Raw genomic sequence first — 14474 nt, forward strand, 5'->3', positions numbered from 1 at the left:
TTTCTACAAGGTAGATTTTCAATTATTATTTTCTTTTTGTTATATTCTAATGTTTTTTATCTTTTCGTATAAATTCTTACCTTCACAATATTATATTTTGTCTTCTTTTGATATCATATGCTATGTTATTAACTTATTGTTATACTGTTTCTTTGTTGTTTTTTTAACAGTATATTATGGTGGTTGTCTTTTTTTTTTTTTATCAGCTCTAACTAATAAAATAAGTTTTACTTATTTTTGTTTATTATTACTCTACGGACCGCAACCCCGACCATCTTCTATTCTTTTAAAAAAAAAATATGGAAGAAGCATAACATTTTTACTTTTAATTGAATTTTTTTTTTAGAAAACATTTAATTATTGAAGTAAATGTATGTTTTTAACACAATTCTTTTTCCCCATAAATGTTTTCACCCTGAGGGATGAGCATATTTTTTCTATTAATTCCCCAAATTTTAGGGGTGTAAACGCACATAAAAAAAGAATATTGTCTTTATTAAGTTGGGCTATGTTAAGTAAAACGATAACTGTTAATTTAGAGAATTTATACATCATTAATCGTTACAAAAAACAACAGTCTGAAGTTCCCTAGATACCATCAAACTAGTAACCTTTGGCTTTTATGGACATCTTTAAGATAAACAATGTTAATCTTTTCAGTCTGAAGTTTTACTTCCATCCTAGGACATTTAAGGTACATTTAACTATGATTTTATGGAGTAATTGTGGATATCGTGACTTCATTATTGGACAAAAAAATCAAATTATAATTTACTCTATAATCCTTTGAAATATATGGGCTTTTAGTGACAGAAATAAAATTAATTTACTATTATGATTTCTTAATCTAGTTGAGTACAAGTGTATGGAGTAAGATAGTAATTTTTATGAGGTGATCAAAAGCCAAGTAATAAAATGTAAATATTGAGTTATTATCATGTATAAAGTATTTTGACTAAAAAAAAATACGCATTTAATGGTAATGGATTTTTTTATATATATAAAAATATTTTAAATGAGAATCATTCAATTTTTACATCGCATTAATTGGACTTCGTGGCTTCTAATGACCGTAATTGATAAATTTCGTCAAATTAAATTCTTAATAATGGATGATGTCATCATATTTATTTTTGTTTTGGAGAATTCAGTCATCACAAACATAAAAGAAAAGAACTAACGTATTTGCACTTATATAAGTCAACCCTCCGTTTTGAAAATAATTTTCAGAGAAAAAAGTTTGGAGAGTAAAAATTAAACTATTAATAAATAAATTTTAAAATTTAATATTAATATCTCAAATAGAAACAAGTGAGCTTAAATTAGATACTGCGTAGATAAATATCATTAAAAATATAATGAAGCTTTGAAATTAGAAAATAATTTTTTGTTTTTCCTTAAAAAACAAAAACTAACCCATTTTGTTATTGTTTTCTATTCTTAATTCTAAATAGATACCATTTATATTAACTATTTTTATACTATAAATCCATATAATCCTCATTTTTCATAATTTATATATATATTCACTGGAAGTGAGTAAACACCTTCTTCATGAACTTTGTGTATATCGTGACAGCTACAAATACTGATATCAGGGAATGAAAATAAACACTAATTTTTATTTCAAAAGAGTTTCAATTACAAATTAATTTTCATAAAATAAAAATACTAAACTCATAAAAATGTTTATATTTCAAAATTTCTGATTCCAATTGTCTTTTAATTTTTATTCGTCAAACCTTAAAATATAAATGTACGTAACTTTTTTCATATTTTTTTTTAACATGAAAAAATTACTTTTTAAATGAGTTTGATTTTAACTAGAATAAATTACAGTCTAGTTAAATATCTAAAAAAATTGAAATAATTTTTTTTTATTGAAATAAACAGTATTTGCTTTACTAGTATAACACATACTGAAAGCTGTAGACCTGATAGCGCTAATATATTGCCAAGACAGTAAAAGTTGTTATAACGGCAACTGTCATACAGTTTACACTAAGATTTTTGCAGCCGTGACTTTAAAATGAGATTTTAAAGTAATATAGCTTCACTGTCACATTTACTTTCAACTATCACGCTATATCTAGTGCCACAGTACTGTCACGACAGTAAATGCTGTAATGGCGGTAACTGTTATATAATTTTTACAATGGGTGTTGCTTCGTGGATGTAAAGTGTCACCTTGTGCTGAGATTTTATCGTGAAAGAAGCTTTACTGGCACAACATGTACTATCAACTATCATGCAGGACCTAGTGCGACAGTAGTAAATGTTAAAATACATGACTTATTTACTTAAAAATTATTTCATAATTCTCATCTCTAAATTTTATAAACAAAAATTAAACCGGGAATTGTATCGTGAAATGATTGAAAAAAAAGTAAGAACGGTTTCAGACCCTGATTACTACTTAATTGTATAATGCTTTTGTTTTTTTGTTGATTTATGTATTATCCGTTTCAGATCGAATGATTTCAAGATGGCTTCAATTGGTGCAACAGCATTAAACATTCCTATTCAGAAGTAAGCTATCAATTTCATTTGTGTTGTAAATAAAATCGAAAGTAGCTAGTTGAGAGTAGCACATAGAACATATCGACTTATTTAGCTGCCATAAACTATAGAAATATTCAAATTATATAATGCTATAACAACTAATAAATAATTTATAATATAATATAATTTAACAAATAAAAATATAATATTATTTACAGTAAAATGTTATAAAACATTTTTTTAATTGTATTCAGATTTTATGTTTGTCGGAATTTTCTCAATGAAAAGTAAACCGGGATTGTGTTTACTTTAGTTTTTATTTTAAATGTAGACAGCAAAAATGATTCTAAGAAAAATTTAATAAAAGTAAAATAAAATTATTTTCCATAATCGAACTTATATGACTGAAGTTTATTATATATTTTTTTTTATTGAACCACAGTTAGTGCAATCCAAACATTTAAAACACATTTGGTTTCAAAATAATTCCCAGATTAGAGTGGTTAGTGCAAAATAATATTAAAACATCAATATAGAAGGTTTTGATAATTATATAATTAACATTAAGAAAAATTTAAAATGAATGTTCAAAAACGAACTCCATCAAGTCAACTCTATACTCTATACATCCATTTTATGCAACTTATACTTTTTATGAAGATTTTTTATCATTTATGTAATATTATATCGATATAAAATATTATTATAGATATGACAATAACTATATTATATAGAGTTTAAATTTAATTCAGGTATGTAATGTATATTTATAACTTCAGGATGTTTGCGTTGTCCATTCCAAAGGCGCAAGATATTTTATTGTTTTTCTCACTTATACAATAAAAATGGGTCTATATATTTTGTTCTTTGTTTATGTAAAACAAGTTTAGGTGCATTGTATTTTTTCGTTGTTGAAATTGATACCTCATAAAAATATCAAATTCATAAACAATAAAAATGTGCCCCTCTCAAATATTTTAATGGTGCAAATTGCGCCATTCACCACTTTTCAAGGTAGCCCTTACCCAGGTAAAAAAATAAGTTATGTCACTCCAATTTTTAATTATTTTAATGAAAACTATGTATAGTTACTTGTCACAATCGATAACTCTGGCAATTATAGTTATGGGAAATAAAAAATTATTTTTTCATTCGGTGCTCCATTTCTTTAAAATAACTTACAATACTAAAAAACATTACTGAAAATCATTTAAAGTAGAATAAATTTGTTAAAATATGAGCTCTGCTCTACCTTTCATACGTGTAGATAAGAGTAGGCTCTGGGATCCTTAGATCAATAATGTAAATATTGTACATAACATTGTAAATGTGACTGGTGATTATTTTTTTTTTTTTCTTCATTTACATAGTTTGGTCATGTCTATTTTCTCTATTTTTCTGTTTGTAAATATTCAGAGAGAAATTTTATTTATTTTTATGTAATTTTTTTTCATTTATTTATTTATTTTTATTCTCATGTTATTTTATTTTAGTATGAATGTAGTTATTACTATTACATATGTCCAACAACGTTGTGGCAGATTGTAACATTTATCAATAAATAAAAATATGAATTTTAAAAAATAAAAGAATATATATGACCCCTAGTAGAGCTGTTTACGTATATATTTTCTGAAATACTATTTTTTAAAAGCTTCTTTTTTTCTATATTCAATATTTATGAATTTATTTGCCAAATATCATAACTTTAGGAAAAATTTACAGATGTATTTTAGCTCTCAATTGAGGATTAGTAGTTTCCTTTATATTTGAAAAAAATATTTCACAAATATTTATTTTTCATTACTCGAAAAAAAAAATATTACAATTCCTGAAATAAGCTGACAGGATGTAATGTAATTTATAACTTTTATAAAATGCCTTGTTTTTGTTTTTAGTTCTTTTGTCTCAGAAGACTCTCCAGTATTCAATCTAAAACCCATTTTCTTTGCTGTCAACCAAATTTATAAAACCGAAAATACAGTTACTGATGAAATAAATGAATGGGATCCTGTTTTTCCGGATCGTGACAACTTTAAAGAAAAAGTCAAACAGAGAAAACTAAGTATGTTTGTTTTGTTAATTAACTTACTAGTAGTTACATTTAAATGAACCACATGTGGGTACCATATACGAGTGTGGGTAATTATGTTGCGAAATCGAGTTACTTGAACTAATAATAATTTTATTTAGGAGGGTTTGTAGGTAATGAATACACCCTGGAAGAAGCCTTCTCCAAACAGTCTGGTCCAGAAGGGGTTGAAGCCAGAGCTTTTTTAGAATATTATTGGGAGATGAGAGAAATGTGTTTGGAAGCGGTGGAAAAAGGAAGGTATGTTTTATATTTTATTTACATGCGTTCATTAAGTTCAAATAAAATATATAAAAAAACAAATGTTTCATCGCCGTTATCGCAAATTCCAAATTGGTAGCCCGTTATTTTCTCCTGAGGAAAAATAATATTCTACACCAAAACATCAACTTGAAATAACATAGCATTGACTCAACATACTTTGTTTATTAGCTATTTTTTACATTTATATTTTTACTTAGATATATCTAAATCTAATAAATTAAAAAAAAAATTTAGGACTGAAATTAGTTAAGGAAGCCCGTACACATTCAAAATCTTATGTCCGGAAAAGCCCACATGTCATTCATAAACTGGACAGCCCTAAGTTGATTTTTATTGAGGGTAATGCGCGATCTTGCGAGACATCAAAATCATTTAATATTTCAAAAAATGTTATCATATATAATTTCTTAACGGATGTATTAATTAACAGACAAATAATGGTTTTATTTTAAAAGTTTCAGAACGTAAACGAATGCAGCATATTTTAAAATATTTTAATTTTGAAGTCCGGATAGGATGTCGAGTTCGAAAAGAGAAAATATCGATGGATGTTATTTAACAGTGTATGTTAACATTTAGCATAAGGTTTTAATTTTTGACCAATGCCCACAAGAATACGTTGCACCGTAGGTCTAAGTTCTGATTTAGGTGGACCTCTTTTCAAAATTTATAAATTTTCTACACCATATAATCATTATAGGTTCTCTCGACTTCAAACTAATGTCCTAGACTCGATAAGATCTTCAATAAACTTAGGAGGGTTTTTGCAAAAAAACGGTTAAATTAATCTTATTTCCCAAGAAAAATGTTTCATAGATTCATCAGCATGGAATCATAGGTATCATGGATATCATTTTTACAGATATTGTAAACTTATAGCACATTGTATCATTTTCGTAAGATCATGAATACAAAATTAATTAATTTTATCTTCTTATCCTGCATTAGGGTTTTTTTTTTCTCAGAAAAAATACTTTAAAATAGAGCGGAAGATTTTTGTTATAATCGGAATGCACACACAAATTCTGGTGTACGTTAGAATTTAAGCCTTTTAGCAAAATATTTGATGAAAATCACGAAGGATTATCCAAAAAAGTAAAAATATTATTCTTATGTTATAGTATAGCATATAATATTCTTATGTTACATAAAATTATATAAAAATATAGTTCAAATGTTTTAAGAATAGGCATTCGTGGCTGGGAAGCGGCCCTGGGTGTTGTTTGGTATTTATTTTATTTTTTAAATAAAATAATCCCTTTCCTGGTCATTTTTGATATACAAGGGGGAGTTATCCATGGGTATTTTATTTTTTTTTAATGACCCCTTTCCTGGTCACTTCTGACATACAAGGGTGAGTTATCCATGGGCATTTTATTTTTTTCTTAATGACCCCTTTCCTGGTCATTTCTGACATACAAGGGGGAGTTATCCATGGGTATTTTATTTTTTTTAATGACCCATTTCCTGGTCATTTCTGACATACAAGGGGGAGTTATACATGGGTATTTTTTTTTTTTTAATGACCCCTTTCCTGGTCATTTCTGACATACTAAGGGAGTTATCCATAGGTCACCACCCTATTCTGACCTCAGTGTAGCCAAGTTTTTTTTATTTTGTTCATGCCTTTGTAAAAAAAGACATACATCCTTATTTACATTCCTAGAGCTTTTACAGCCCTTGCTGGGAATGGGCCACTTCAAGTCTAATACAGTGCTCTTATTGTTTCATATTTCCTGGAAACTTACAATATTCAGACACAGTTCTCTACTAAATTAACCCCCTCCAAGTCCTTATCTTACTCCCTCTCCTTTGGCTTAGGCATAAATAACCAGTGTGCTAGAGATAAAGATACAGTCTGATCTAGATTCCCATCTGGAGAAGAGTCGAACAGTGTTGTCGGAGGATACTCCATGAGGCACTTGTACATATCAGTTTGTAATATACATTGCAAGTAAGTATGTTTTAGTCTATATATCCTTTCATATGGAGCAGGGGTGGCCAACTTTTCTTTATATAAGATCTACTTTTTATCTATGTGTCGCGATCGACTTGCTGTCATAGGCGTAGTCGAAAGGGTGTGAAATGCGTACTATGATTCAGTATCAGGTGCATTCCAGCGTGGTATGGGTGAATAAGTAATATATATGTTCAAAACTATTTTTTATTTTGTAAAAACTTATTCACTTATTAAGTTTTCGAGATATAGTCTCATGAAGAAAATAAATTTCCAGACCTAACTTTTGATAGCAGCATGTACGGACGGACATCCTAAAAAAGATTTTTACTACCTTAAAATTCATTTTAATTTTTTTATCAACTGCAATGCTTAAGTTGTACTGTTTGTTCGTAAATATGAAAAAGTTGCACAGTATGGTTGATAATTCGATTTTAATATTTCACTCTCGTGTTTTTGTTTTTTTTGGGCCAGGACAATGTATCATGAAAGAATAATATGACTTACTTTTTGCTAATATCTATAGCTCGCATCGTACTGAAATACAGATATAAAGTTTATTTACTTACGTAAAAAACAACAATAATCATTTAAAGGGCCAAAAGACTCATATCCAGGGGAATTAAAAGTACATGGATAATTGATAACTTTTGATCCATATAAAATATGTCTGGAACTACTGCTTAAAAGTTTTGTTTCCTAAAATCGCTTCAAAGTCCATGGTACACGGAATTCCACCCTAAACATTGCGAGCAATCGTCGATCGATCAAAATTGGCCTCGCGATCGACTTATTATACTAATTAAAGTCTGTCACAACCAACACTGCCGTGAATTTCCAGACTTTATATTTATAGGAAGCGTCTAATACAATTCGATCCACAAGGTTCTCACAGCCAAATAGATGTTCTAATAAAAAATTGCCAAAGGATAAATTGTAGACCTACTTGTATGCGTTACTAACATATATTTCTTTTTATTTTTGACGTAATTGTTTGTTTTTGTTTAGTGGCGTCAAACTTCATTGGTCATCAACGCCATTTATATTGTATTTAATTTTGCTTATATTCGTTTAATTTTATTTATTTTTTAATTTGATTATTTATTAGTGTATTTATTTTTTTTTTCTTCCGTTCTATGTTATATTTTTGTCAGTAAATGTTGTGATTTTAAAAACTGTAACACTAATTCTATTGTTTTATCATCGTCTCCAAGGGTTTTTGAGATATCTTGGTTTAGTCCTAAGCTATTGAGGTGTGATGCGAAATATGGGCATTGTTAGAAAATATGGCTTATTGTAAGATTGTTGTTGCATTCTGGCAGTTCGGAGGCGTTTCTTTTGAAATAAGATAGGAGTGGGTGAGCCTCGTGTGACCTATTCTCAGCCTGGTTTTATTTTTGACGTAATAATCCCGTATCTTCGACCATCTTCTATCCATCCAATCCCGGAAGAATAACAATTGAAAGTTTCAAACAAAGTTTATATATTTTTTGTACTTAATGTTTCAGATTTTCGTTTATTCTAGTAAATATGTATATTAGCAGAAATTGTACCTTTCCATTTATTATTTTTAGTTTAGTTATATTTGATTTTTATCATTTTTGTTTTCTATTATTTATTATCAGAAGTGATTGTCATCTTATGTTTTATGATATGACATATAGTTTTACTTTATTTGTTCTATTCTTATTTTATATACTCTGTTAATTACTGTTGTTCATTTTAATCTTTTCAACTTCATTATTTTAATATATTTTATGACGTTTTATAATTTCATTCTTATTTTGTATTTCACTCTAAGGCTCTAAAGCCTAATTCTGACGCCTGTATATTATTCTAAAGAGATCAATCCTAGAATAAATAAAGAATATTATTATTATTATTATCCGTTTTTTCTCGCTATTGCGGGTTGTATATCTGAGGTGGGGACCTAGAAGTCCAACCACCTTCATATTTTGTTTTTTTATTTATTTTCTCTTTTCAAATATTTAAAATCATTCGCACTATACGTGCTGTGTCTAAGAGAACCGACTGTTGAGCCTCTCTTAGAACATCAACAGGCACTCCCAAACCATTCACGCCTGCCACTGTCGATTTTGGTACGAGGCCATTGGTGAATATTATGATTGGAGTTGCGATAACTCCCTCCATGTGATGCAGTTCCTTCAATTCAATCGCCAATTCCTGATATTTCCTTAGTTTTTCTCCCACAGTAGAGCTTATATTATTATCGTTTGGAATCCCGACATCAATAAGTTCTTTCTTTTTTCTTAGATCAATATGGAGGATATCTGGTTTATTATGACGCACTGTATGGTCCATAATTATTGATTCATCCCAATAGAGCTTGAGAAGACCTTTTTGGAGGAGTCTATTTGAGTGGTACTTGTACTATGGGCTCTTATCTTCAATCAAGTTGTTCTTTATCGCCAGAGTTTGATGCAAAATTTTGGCCACATTGTTGTGCCTCTGTTATTATTATTATTAATACTTTCGCCTGACGCGTCATGAGAGAGTTCGCGCAAAGCATATTGATATCTTAAAAATTATACAATTTTCTGCCATTTTAGAATCAAGTTTTCTCAACTTTATCAGTTGTTTACGTACAATCATTGATTCTCCTTATTACATTACAAATAAACTCATTCACAAAGACCGTAACATCCCATTCGTTGCAGAATTGGCCCAAAACAGTTATGTGTCTTTCATCTTTAACAATCCCTGATAATCCTCCGAGGCGTATGAAAAGAAGATGGCCACGGGACCTTCTAATTTAAATTAATGTTTGAAGAACCACCGATGGGTGGTTCCTTCACAGGATTTTCAAGTGTATATGAAACATGCAACATATTTGCTTATTGCATTATTTTGTACAGTTGTAAATTTCATTAAATAATTTTTTTTAAAAATGAGTTTTTTCGTCACGAATTGGAATCTTGAAGGAAAGCTACATCGTTTTAAACTTATCTTTCATGTGCAGTTTTTCTTTCTGAAGATTACTGAATCAAAATTTCTGAAACGACTTTTCAACTTTATTACTTTAATATAAGTAGTATTTTCTTTAATAGAAGTAATAATTTAAGCCTAGTACCGTACGGGGACTCTTTAAATATATTTTTTTGTGTCTAGGATGAATCCTGCATGAGTCTCGTTTGTGTCAGGGCTGCCTAGAATTGACGATAGTTTGGTAAAACTATCCAATAGTATCGACAGACTGTCGAAAAGTCTATATATAGCACTAACGACCATCTAAACGCTTTTTGATGACTTTGCTGAAGCTCACATTTCGCAAAAGGCTCATTATTAATCATCAATAGTTAATTATTAAATTTATTTGAATTTTCTTTACTCACTTTAATTTAAAAAACGTTAAATGTTTACAACTTATTATAATGCCTTTTGGTTGGATTCAATTTTAGAATTACATTTAATGCTTTTCTTACTGACTACTATTCTCAAATGAATAAAAACCGAGCTGGGGGCGGAGATCGAACTATGGTAACTCTCATATTCTTCACTGGAGTTAATCTAATCGGTTCTTAAATGTCTAAATGGCTTAATACACTTTGGTGTAAACTAAATGTTTGATGATAGATGTACTGTTTCAGCACCAAAAAATAAATTAATTTTACTTCTTTTTTTATTTATTAATTAATCAAAAGGTATTATATGAAGTATTTTTATGAATATTTGTTTTTAAATCAGACGGTAGGCCATTGGACAATTTTACTCCAATGTAGTTGTAATTTTTTTGCATTATAACAATATTTGTTATAATATTTTAGATATTAAATTTATTACTTTAGTGAGTTATAATTGAAGTTGCAATTTATTTTCTTGTAATGTTTATTTATTTGTAATATTAAGATTCCAAATTCTAAATTTTTAATTCCTGAAACAGTGGTTTAGAGGATTTTTGTTTTCTTTTTTTTACTATTACGCGAATAATACTTTTTTACTCTTAGATTAGGACATTTAAAACTTTATTAACTGCTCCACTCTGATGCTAACTGTCAGGCTTAGCCAACGCCAAATATGATATTTCTAAGTCTTAAAAATATGTAAATCAACCTTCGAGCTATTTCTGTTATTTATTGTGGATTCCGTTCCCATTTTAGATTTTTATCAACATAAATTCCTAAATATTATATTTAGCCCCATTGTTCCAAGTATAGATTTGCAGTTATGCCGTCATATCCCCAGCCTGATCCTCCTTCCAGTATCATCTTCGTCGGCTACTGCTCTCCAAAGTCCTAATTTGATATTTGACTTATCATATTGAATTCGTCTGGTTGGATCATTATTTTAGAAACTAATTTTTCACTTACTATTAATTTTTAGGATTTTCAATGAGCTTTATTTTATTATTATGTCGTTTGTAATTAGAGCAATAACACATTGAGGTGTAGAACTAACATTGAACTGCTTGCAGAGCCTAGTTAGTCAGTATATCACGATATGAAGGCAAGGAAGTTAAGATAGGCGGGACATGTGGTTCGAAGCAATCTATCAGGATGCCTCTACACAACAATGAATGCCAGATAGACAGACAGAATCAACAAAGATGCAAAAGAGCATGCAGAAAACTGGAAAGCAGTAGCCCAAGATAGACAGGCGTAGAGAAGGTTGGTTTTGGCGGTCAAGGATCTACAAGGTCTACCAAACGAAAAAAAAAATTATCGTTAGTGAATATTGCAATTTTTTTCTATTTGTCTGTCATTTCACTGATTAGGTTCCATACTTTTTTGTCATATCATTATTACAATAAATAAATTTTTATCCATATTTTTTTTTTTTAATATTTTTATTATTGTATTTATTTTTGTGGTAGTCGTGAGTATTTTTTTATTAATTTCTGTTGAAAAATTACTTTATTTCTCATCGATTTTAACAGTCCATTTTCTCACAATGGATTGAGTTGTAGCTTTTTATTTATTTTTTTTCGTTTGCCTATTTACATATATATTGATTGAGACTTGATATAAGTGACTCATAATAGAGGCCGGATTTTTGTATAGTTGAAAACCTTAAATGTATAAAATCCTGTTGTAAAAACTCAAAATGTGTATAAACCACACAAATTCTGCAATGATTATCAACTTTGTTGTTTAATTTATAATATTAATGAATGTAAACCTTTCCTGAACATGTTTGAATCAAATTAAATTCGCTAAATACTCTCTACATTTTTGCAAACATAAATAAAAAACTACTCAAATTAAAAACCTAAAATTGTATCCACAATTGATGAGCTATGAAGAAGCTAATTGTATTGAATGATTTTATATTTCTATTATTCAATTTTACAAACTACCTTAATTTTCTCTCCTACAATTTTATATAGCGTGTTCTTCCGATTTGTATTCAATTGTATATTTACATTCGAATATACTATTTACCAAGAAACCAATATAGAAAACCTTTAAAAACGTTGATTAAAAATATATAGGTATATTCAAATTGATAAAAAAGATTATTTTTTTTTTTATTACAAATAATATAAATAGGTAATATAACATAAAAAAAAAATTGGAAATTGGAAATCCCACTACCATCAATAAAGTTAGACGTAAGAATAAAGGACTTGAGGTGGAGTGGGAATCTAAGCTAAAAATAATAACACTTAAGTTTTAACTAACAACGCTTTCTGAGGACTTGTGCTTAGTACTATTCCAAGAACATACTTCACTTGTGTTTAGTTGTACCTTTTTTTTTTTTAAGGTTCAATCCATCTCTTCATATGTTAATAATGAACTCAAATTTGTCAATTTTAAACTATAAATTAAATGAGATAGATGTAATTTAATTTATGTATAAATAAAATGAATAAATATCGGGATGCATACACCTATTTACGGGGGTGACGGTAGTAGCGTGGTAACGAGCCTGTCTGCCAACCCAAAGGTTGAGAGTTCGAGTCCCCGGCCCTATCTGGGATTTTTTCAAGCATATAATTTGCAATACTCACTCACAGCTTCCCCCCGGTTATTCGTGTGGCCCGTTAGCCAATGGGTAGCACTCACAAAAATAGGCGTGGGGGTGACGAATCCACCCTATGAAAACAACGACGTCATGATACGCGCTATGTATTTCCTAAGTACATCGGGCGAGGCCTTGGACCTCCACGGTCTATCGCGCCAATAGTAATAATAATAATACACCTATGTACACAGCTTGAGAAATGTAGTTCTAGCATTAAATTTTATGCAAAAAAAAAATCAAAAGTTATCCCCAAAGCGGCAAAACGTGGAATTTTGAGTAGAAAAAATTCGAAACATGCAAAATTATGAAAAAAAAAACAACCCCAAAAGTGAACTTTTTTGCATATAATTAGAATTATTTGAATGTTATTTCCATGATTCGAATTTCTGTTAAGATTTGTTTGAATCTAGAGCTAGGGAACAAATGATTCAATAGCACTAAAATCCGGTCTCTACTTATAAATAATATCCTGATACCGCCTTTCGATTTAATTCTTCATAATATTTATTTAATTTCACAAAATCTACAAATTTAATGGTTTTAGTTTGTTATATTCTTAATTTCGCTCAGCATTTAATCTGTTTTAAATAATGATCTGTTACTCAAAGACCATAGATTTAATCTGATTCATACTTATTAAATTCGACAAAATATGATCTGAGCAGATATCGATAATTTACCTTACATGTTTGGGTTTATTGGTCGTGTTTACATTCACTAAGTTTATTTAAATAGCTCTCTGCGTTAGTATTATTGGTTGGTAACATATTTACGTTTGTATCTCCCATAATAAATAAGTTATTATTATTAAGTATTTACTAATTACGTAAGTACTACTTCCTTATAAATACAGTTCCTTTACCTCGAGATTTTTTGTGTTATTTTTCAAAAATGCTACCATTATTTTGAATCTAATTTATTTTTGAGCAATAGGAGTTATAACCTCCTATGTTTGCAGGAAAAACCTTTGTCAGGTTTACCATGCATCTTCTGGTACTGGATTGAATAATATTTTGAATACTAATCATATTAAAATCATTGATATTCCAAAGTGTGTGGTGACTTTGATCAATAGATTTTATTGTTATCATTGAGTGATTTTTGATCGGATCATCTATTTTTTGTGAGAAGTATTTTAAGCAATTTATATCGGATCGGATAAACATAAATATAAAATAAAGCTATGTTGCGAAGCGTTAGGATATTTTTTTTCTGGATTTTAATCTTCGTCTTACTCGTATTGTTTAATGAATACTTCATTAATTATAATGACAATTGTAATATTTTAACGTGATTTTTCAAACTATATTTTGTATATATTTTTTTTTTTCAGAGATTCGGAAGTTGAAGCTTTCGAAAGGCATCCCTTGTTTTCTCTTGATTGGCTGGTACCTAGAAAAAGATGGTCCCTTAAAAATGGAATTGAAACTGAAGAGAATAAAGATGAAAATGAAGAGAATGAAATTGTAATTGAAGAAAACGAAATCAGAAAAAAAGAAAATCATATAGTTAAAGACGGAAGATTAAATCGTTTAACATCCCGAAACCTAGTTGAACCAAGGTATTACAAAGCCATTATATAGTAATAAACCTAAATAAATAAATTTTAAATGCAAAATAAATATGGTGCGTTGTCTGCATCATATAACTTTCATTTACCACAATTAAAGTTTAAAT

The 14474-nt window shown here is 28.9% G+C and overlaps 1 protein-coding gene across 1 annotated transcript in view; it reads left to right on the forward strand.

Moving 5' to 3' along the window:
* Positions 1-672: 672 nt before the first annotated feature.
* Positions 673-14474, forward strand: part of LOC106686439 (uncharacterized) — a 27491-nt gene continuing 13689 nt past the window's right edge. Inside the window, exons 1-5 of the mRNA XM_014429752.2 lie at positions 673-694; positions 2470-2529; positions 4401-4567; positions 4696-4834; positions 14131-14358. Coding sequence (XP_014285238.1) covers positions 2486-2529; positions 4401-4567; positions 4696-4834; positions 14131-14358 — 578 coding nt within the window. The 5' untranslated portion in view covers positions 673-694; positions 2470-2485. The remainder of the gene's footprint in view (positions 695-2469; positions 2530-4400; positions 4568-4695; positions 4835-14130; positions 14359-14474) is intronic.

The sequence above is a fragment of the Halyomorpha halys genome, unplaced genomic scaffold (assembly GCF_000696795.3).
Source record: "Halyomorpha halys isolate HHAL.00 unplaced genomic scaffold, Hhal_1.1 Scaffold819.1, whole genome shotgun sequence".
Classification (NCBI taxonomy): Eukaryota; Metazoa; Arthropoda; class Insecta; order Hemiptera; family Pentatomidae; genus Halyomorpha; species Halyomorpha halys.